General features: G+C 42.6%; 2 protein-coding genes across 2 annotated transcripts; both read left to right on the top strand.

Moving 5' to 3' along the window:
• Nucleotides 1–331: 331 nt before the first annotated feature.
• LOC139152703 (uncharacterized) lies at nt 332–1,756 on the top strand. Its single transcript, XM_070726040.1, has one exon. It carries the CDS (start codon nt 332–334, stop codon nt 1,754–1,756), a length of 1,425 nt encoding a protein of 474 aa, XP_070582141.1.
• Nucleotides 1,757–2,080: 324 nt separating this feature from the next.
• On the top strand, nt 2,081–2,752 carry LOC139152630 (uncharacterized). The gene has a single exon (XM_070725919.1). It carries the CDS (start codon nt 2,081–2,083, stop codon nt 2,750–2,752), a length of 672 nt encoding a protein of 223 aa, XP_070582020.1.
• Nucleotides 2,753–8,211: the final 5,459 nt, after the last annotated feature.

Here is an 8,211-nt window from a genome sequence, read left to right as displayed (position 1 = left end):
AGACCAGTCCCCTGCAACTCCAGAATATAAACTTCTTCAGCTGCGTCAATACTTGTCCGGAGAACCTCTCAAAGTAATTGAAAATTTGGGTCATTCAGCAATTGCCTATTAAGCAGCTAAAGAGAGACTTGAACGGAAATACGGTGGAAAGCGTCGTCAAATAGCAGTGTACTTAGAGGAACTCGACAATTTTAAACCTATCAGAACTGGATATAGCCGAAATATTGAACGTTTTGCGGACTTGCTGGATATTACTGTAGTCAACCTCAAGGAATCTGGATGAAATGACGAACTGGGAAATGGCTCCCTGTATACAAAGCTACAAAAGAAAATGACTGAATCGATGTTGACACAGTATCATCGCTGGACCTTTGAGAAACGCAAGGTCGAATCAGTTGAAACACTCAGAGATTGGATCATACAGGAAGCAGAATTCCAAACTATTGCAAGTGAAACTGTTAAAGGACTTACAAGCACAAATACGAAAATAGACAGATGGGCCAGGCAACCCAATCCACGAACATATTTTGGAAGTTCAGAAAACCGGAAACCTGTTCCGAGTGGTAGCTATCGTTCCTGCAAAGTATGTCATGGTAAGCATGAAGTATGGAGTTGTGATCAATTCAAAAAAATGGGCGTATCCCAAAGATGGGATGCTGCAAAACAATTCAAGTTATGTTATCGCTGTCTTGGAGATGGTCACCGAGACCGACATTGCACCAAAACTAGGATATATGGAACTTATGGTTGCCAAGACACTCATAACAGGTTGCTACACAGAAGGTGGAATCCAGGTAATCAAAAGTCAATAAACAAGGGCATTGCTTCACAATCACAGCCCAAAGTGCATGACAATAACAGTGACATTGCTGATAGTGTCAGAGATCTATCTGCATGTTCCACTGAGGGGGAGCAACGAGGTGATACAGTGAAATCGCACACAGCTACGACAATGATTTCAGATTCGTCTGATGTAGAACACATCACCTTGCGGACTGTACCAGTAGTATTGAAACATGGAAATCGTAAACTCAAGGTGAACGCTTTGCTTGATGATGCTACAACAGGCACATACATTAATGCTGATGTTGCTGACGAGTTGGGATTACAAGGAGACCCTCACAATATATCTGTCAATGTTCTCAATGGACAAATGAAAACATTCCAATCAACTACTATAGAAGTGGGACTTGAGAGAATTGATGGACGAGTGAATACCAAGATAAGTGCACTAACAACAAATAGAGTAACAGGTGACATGCAGGTCATAGATTGGAACAAGACGGCGGGGAAATGGACAGATCTTAAAGGTATAGACTTTCCTCGCCGTGGACGCAGATCTATAGTCGATGTTTTTATTGGCCTTGATTATGCAGATTTACATAATTCGTATAGAGATGTGAGAGGACAAGCTGGAGAACCTATTGCCAGGTTAACTCCATTGGGCTGGACCTGCATCGAGAATCCAAATAGTAATCAAGGACGTACTATTCAGACACACTTTGTACGCACATATTTCACCCATGGTGAATCACCTTTGAAGGACATAAATGTGACACTTCGAAAGTTCTGGGAAGTTGAGAATCTCCCTAGTCTGACAGAAACTCTGACTATGTCCATCAATGATCAAGCTGCACCCAGAACGGCTGAGTGGTCATTAAAGCTGGAGAATGGTCGCTACCAAGTTGGTATTCCATGGAAAGAAAATGCACCTGAACTGCCCGACAATTATGACATGGCACAGAACAGAGACTGAAAAATTCAGAGACTGAAAAAGAATCAACAGATTGCAGCAGCCTATTCGGTAAATCTACGTCAATATGTTGACAAGGGATACATCGGCAAAATCGATCCGACTGAAAAGAAACCACAGAAAATTTGGTATTTGCCACACTTTCCTGTTGTACGACCTAACAAGGCCACAACAAAGACCAGAATCGTATTTGATGCATCTGCAAGACATTATGGTATCTCCTTAAATGATGTTATATATCTAGGACCAAAATTACAGCATGGTCTGTTTGAAGTATTACTTTGTTTCCGAAGAAATTCAGTAGCCTTGGTTTCGGACATAGCAGAAATGTATTTAAGGATAGAAATCCCACCAGACGATTCACCCTGCCATCGATTTCTGTGGAGGGATCTAGAGGAAGATAAAGCTCCAGATGAATATGAATTAACAAGAGTTGTATTTGGAGAAAATTATTCTCCATTTTTGGCGCAATTTGTAACGCAGGCACACGTCAAAGCCCACATAAATGAATTACCTATGGCAGCAGAGACGGTATTAAAATCAACGTACATGGATGATAGTATGGACTCTGTTAAAACTGACAGTGATGGTATCATACTATATGGAGAACTATCTGAACTGTGGTCTACGACAGGGATGCATGCCCGAAAATGGCTGTCAAACTCGGCTGATGTTTTGGCGATGATACCGACCAAGGACAGAGCATGCGAGGTTGACCTAGACAAAGATGGGTTACCTTCTATGAAGACACTAGGAGTGTGGTGGCTAGCTGAGGAAGATGTTTTCACATTAAAAGTGAACCCTCCAGTGGAAAACTACACAATCACAAAACGTAGTTTCCTAAGCAGAATTTCCACCCTCTCTGACCCAATGGGATTCTTATCGCCATTCACGATCCAAGCTAAAGTACTCCTACAAGAGATATGGGCTGCCGGACTAGAATGGGATGATGACCTTGACATTGACTTAATGATTAAAGCTCAGAGATGGTTTTCCTGAATTAACTGGCTTTAGAAGATCAGAGTTCCAAGATGCCTACAATTGCCACAAGAAGTTTCGTCAGTGAATCTACACACATTTGTTGATGCCTCCCAAGATGCATATGGTGCAGTAACTTATGCGAGATCTACATATGCAAATAATCTGGTTTCCTGTCGTATGGTGGCAGCAAAATTTCGAGTAGCACCACTCAAAAGTACAAGTATTCCTCTCCTGGAATTAATGGGTGCCATTTGGGACTACGATTGACAGAGACCATTTCAGAAGTGCTTGGAATAATGCTGAATCAAGTAGTATTCTGGTCAGACAGTATGAATGTTCTGTGGTGGATAAGGAACCGAAGCCGGAAATTCAAGCCCTTTGTAGCAAATAGAGTTGGTGAAATCCAAACCTCTACTAATCCAGAACAGTGGAGATATGTACCCACAAAAGAAAACCCTGCACATTTAGTTACTAGAGGGGTGACTGCTGTCGATTTGGCTGATGAAGATCTCTGGTGGAAAGGTCCAGAATTTCTTGCGAAATCAACATGTGATTGCCACAAAACCCTATAACAAAGGGCAACTGAACTGTCCCTAACTAAAGTTAAGGACTGGATCGGTCAGATTGAACACACTGCACAGATTTAACTTAAACACATGGCCGCCATTCAGGCTCAGCTCCTTTATTACATCATGCATATATAATGAGATGACCTCGGGTCAACGCCCAATACACTACATCCCTCCTTTCCTTCAGATGTTGAGTCCTATACAACAAGTTTTCTCAAGCTTTGAGTTCGATCAGACTCAGAGTCAATAGTATACTTTCAAAGTTCAGTCCAGTGTTCACACACATCTTATGGCCAGTATTTTAACAATTTTTTTGTTTTAACAAATGAACAAGGTAAATTCAAATTTTCAAACACTGCAACCAACATTATGCACACATATGGGTATAAACTATACTCAAATAACAGTGAACAAAATCACATGAGACTGTTTAGTATCTCTCATAATCCTCCAAATACTTTGTACGCGAACAGTACGATGTGGTCTCTCCAACGTTCCTCATGGGTTATCACACTGTCATCCTCAGTTGGTGTGGCACAATGTTCCTTCTCAACACAGGGGCTTGGAGCATTTTCCTCATCTGTCGTTTCCAAGTACTTTTTCACATGAGACGTATTCCGTCTGTATTTGACACCAACGGGCGACTGTATAGTCACCTGACTACCACATTTTTCAACAACGTCATAAGGAGTTTTCTCAAAGCGTGTAGATAATTTATTCTTTGGATTCTGCTGCAGAAGAACTTTATCTCCTAACTGAATAATGCTCTTCCTGGCACCTCTGTACTCATCTGCGTAGTATTTGGATTTCTGTTTCATCTCCAAGTCTCTATCATATACTAGCTCTATACTCATCTCTGCTGCTTGTTTCAATGACATCCGGCAGCTTGGTTCTGACTTTTCTTTTGAACATCAACTCAGCCGGTGCTACTCCGGTGGTTGAGTGTGGTGTCGTTCTATACGCCAACAGGAACTTGTTCAACTCCCTCTGAAGCTCTCGCTTCTGAACTTGCGCAATCTTGAGTGTTTTCAGAAGAGTTTTGTTCTGTCTCTCTACCTCTCCATTCGCCTGAGGCCATAGTGGAGTTGTGTGTCTATGTTTTATGTTACAGTCTTTCACGTAACTCTCAAACTCTGACGATGTAAATTGTGGACCGTTGTCCGTCTTCATGGTAACAGGGTAACCATGTGTTGTAAACCTGTTATCCAAACGAGCTATGACTTTGTCTGATGTTACAGACCTCATGATATCCACTTCAAAATATCTACTGAAGTAGTCCACTGTTACAAAGATATATTCTCCTGAGGGCAGTAGTCCCAACAAATCAACTGCAATGTCCTGCCATGGACCGGTGGGCAGTTTGGTTGGTTCGACTGGTTCTTTAAGTGATGGCTGACCAACAAGCTTGCACTCATGGCACCTTCTACACTTGTTTTCTGCTTCCTGATCAATTCCAGGCCACCATACTTTTATACGTAAGCGCTGCTTAGTCTTTACTATTCCCTGGTGTCCGTCATGTGCCAGACTGACAACATGTTTTCTCAGACTTCTTGGAATAATCAGACGAACGTTTTTCAACACAAGTTGACCTAATACAGTCAACTCATTCCTCACCGCTTTGTATTCCGTGGGACAATGACTCCAGTCTCCAAGGATAATGCATTTTCTGAGTATCTTCATTTCCTCATCCTGGGCGGCTTCACGCTCAGTCTCTCGGATGGGCAGTGCGTGAGGAGGTGCATTTACTGCTACAAATCTAAATATTCTTCTGCTTCGTTTCTCAGAGGTCTCAATGTTTTCTGGGTTGTATTATTAATGAAACGTGACAATTCATCAGCAATGTTCTGCTGACGGGTATATACACCACTGTAAAATCATACGGCTGTAGACGAAGTACCCAGCGCTCGATCCTCGCTGACGGTTTTGACTTCTCTGAGTATATCACTTGTAGTGGCTTGTGGTCTGTTAACAGTTTAAACTTCACTCCGTATAGGTACACGTGAAATCTCTCACAGGCCCACACCAAGGCCAACGCCTCCTTTTCTGTCTGTGAATATCTTCTTTCAACATCTGTCAAACTACGGCTCGCATAACATATTACTCTGTTTTCGCCTTGTTGCTCTTGTATCAATACAGCACCCAATCCAACTGGGCTCGCATCTGCTATCATTTTGGTTTCAGCATTTCTGTCATAATAGGCAAGTGTCTCCAGCTGCTTCCTGTTCAGGTCCCCATTCAAACTTAAACCCTTGTCGAGTCAGTCTCCTAAGAGGCTCTGCGGTGGTTGCAAAGTCCGGTATGTACCTGGCAGAAAAGTTCACTAGACCTTAAAGGAAGCTTCTGTCACTTCTGTCGCATTTTAGGTTTCCTCGCATCTATCAATGCTTTAATGTTTGCTGTTGTCGGATTGATACCTTGTTTCGACAACAGGTGTCCCATGAACTCAAGCTGAGACATCCGGAGTACACATTTCTCCTTGTTTAATATGAGACCATTCCGCTCAAAGCACTCGACAACCTTGATCAGTCTGTCGTCATGGTTATCATCATCCCCAAGTATGATGACATCATCGGATATATCGTAAGCACCTTCACATTCGGCCAACACCTGCTGTATGATGTGCTGATACAGTTCTGGCACTGAAGTAATACCAAACATCAAACGCTTGTATCGGAAAAGTCCCTTGTGTGTTACAAAGGTAGTGATGTGTCTGGATTCTTCATCCAACTCAATCTGGTGAAATCCCCACTTGAGATCTAGTTTTGTGAATACTGTACTTTTGTTCACATTTTCCAGAACTTCGTCAATCGTAGGTATGGGGTGTCTCTCTCTAATCACTGCTTTATTAGCACAGCGCATGTCCACACATAAACGTATGTCTCCCGATGGCTTTGGAATGATCACGACTGGGCTGACCCATGGGGTAGGTCCATTGACCCTCTCTATGATGTCGAGCTTTAATAGTTCATCTAATTTCGACTCCAACTTCTCTCTTAAACATAAAGGTACTCGCCTCTGTTTCTGGGCTACTGGAGGAACAGTTGGGTCAATATGGAGCTTCGCTTGGTAGCCTTTCAGTTTTCCTAGTCCTTGAAAACAGCCAGGAAATCTACTGTAAATTTCCTCTGTGTCTATTGCATTTGCGTGCAGACCAAGCTTCAAAACTCCCAGCTTCTCAGCAGTGAATCGCCCTAAAAGGGGTTTTCCATCGCCTTTCACAACAACAAATTCGGCTGTTGTTGCCTTCCCAGCAATTTCAACATCTGCCAGAAATTTACCCAAAATTTCCAGCAGCACTGATGATCCGTATGCATAGAGTTTCTGTCCGGTTTTCTCAGATTTGCATCGAATGTGTTTACGTTTCAAATCAGACCATGTGACTTCACTCAACACGTTGCAAGTTGCCCCAGAGTCAATCAACATGTCATGGATAACAATTCCACCAACGCAGACATCTACCACTATTACTCGAGTAGTTCTCTGGCCAGACTGTAAAAACGTATTCACCGAGTTCTTCTACATGGTGTAGCCTATCTTTGATAGTCTTACCCTTAAAACCATCTTTGTTTGCTTTGATACCAAGGTCTTGCTTTGTCTTGCAGACGGCCGCAAAATGTCCCACTAACTGACATTTATTGCACGTAGCTGTTCTAGCCGGGCACTCTTTGTCTTTCTGGAAATGTCCCTGACGTCCACAGTGAAAACATCTTTTAGTCTTTTTACTCTGTTTACCAGGCACAGGTTTTCCCTTTGGTTTAGCCTGCCGAACTTGGTTGACTTCTTGTTTCATGTCACCCTCCATTTTCTTCACTTGCACATCGACAGCTTCCATCGCTCTCGCAATTTCTTGTACTCTTTTCAAAGTGAGAGCGCCGCCTTTTTCCAACAACTTTCGACGCAGGGCTGACAATTTACATTTATCTATGATTTGATCACGCATTTGTTCATCAGTATCTCTAAACTTACAGTTCTTAGCCTGACCTCTTAGTCTCGCAATAAACTGATCGATACTTTCAGCTTTCTCTTGTTTCAACTGGCGAAAAAGTCTCGGTCATACGGAATGTTAACTTGTGGGCTAAAGTTAGCCTCCAATGTGCGCATGGCTTTTTGATATTCACCTGCTGTGTCCTCGGCACCCTCCGCCAAAACACCAGGTCCAGGATCTTCCATATTGTCGAAAAGGTCCTGAACGTCCGACCCAGCAGAGTGTAAGAGGAGTGATTTCTTCTGATGATCATCTTTTACTCCCTTCCCATCGACGTAGAACTCGAACGCTCTCCGCCATTTTTTCCAACGTATAGCCACAGTAGCAGGGTCGCTCTGACAGTCAAACGGTTGTATACTACCAATTTCAATATTTGCTGCCATCGTACATTGTCCGGCCAACTCAAACTAGCTACCCGCTATCTGAAGTTTCTCGAGTTTATCCTCGTCGCCAATTGAACTGTCCCTAACTAGAATTAAGGACTGGATCGGTCGGATTGAACACACTGCACAGATTTAACTTAAACACATGGCCGCCATTCAGGCTCAGCTCCTTTATGACATCACGCATATATAATGAGATGACCTCGGGTCAACACCCAATACACTAAAGCAACGAGTTTATAGATATTGAAATGATGAGAAAAAGTAGTAATCGACAAGTGACTTTCAATTCAAAGAAAGACCCAAGAATCAGCCATTGTTCCATACCAAGAGAATCTGAGCAGCAAGTACAAACAGCAATGGGTTACAACCCAAACAGAGTCTACATCATATTGCTTGAATCCTGTGCGTTTTTCAAGTTGGACAACACTGAAGAGAATTCAAGCCTGGGTCTGTCGATTTTTGGACAATTGTAAATTGCCAAAAGAAGAGAGAACAAAGGGAGAATTACTTCCAGGAGAAATAGAAGAAGCAGAGATT

Source organism: Ptychodera flava, chromosome 1 (genome assembly GCF_041260155.1).
Source record: "Ptychodera flava strain L36383 chromosome 1, AS_Pfla_20210202, whole genome shotgun sequence".
Classification (NCBI taxonomy): domain Eukaryota; kingdom Metazoa; phylum Hemichordata; class Enteropneusta; family Ptychoderidae; genus Ptychodera; species Ptychodera flava.
Note: the sequence above shows the minus strand (reverse complement) of the source record. Positions and strands in the feature narration are given on the sequence as shown.

Coding starts and splice junctions, on each gene's coding strand:
- LOC139152703 (XM_070726040.1), top strand. CDS start 332: ATGACTGAATCGATGTTGACACAGTATCATCGCTGGACCTTTGAGAAA.
- LOC139152630 (XM_070725919.1), top strand. CDS start 2,081: ATGTATTTAAGGATAGAAATCCCACCAGACGATTCACCCTGCCATCGA.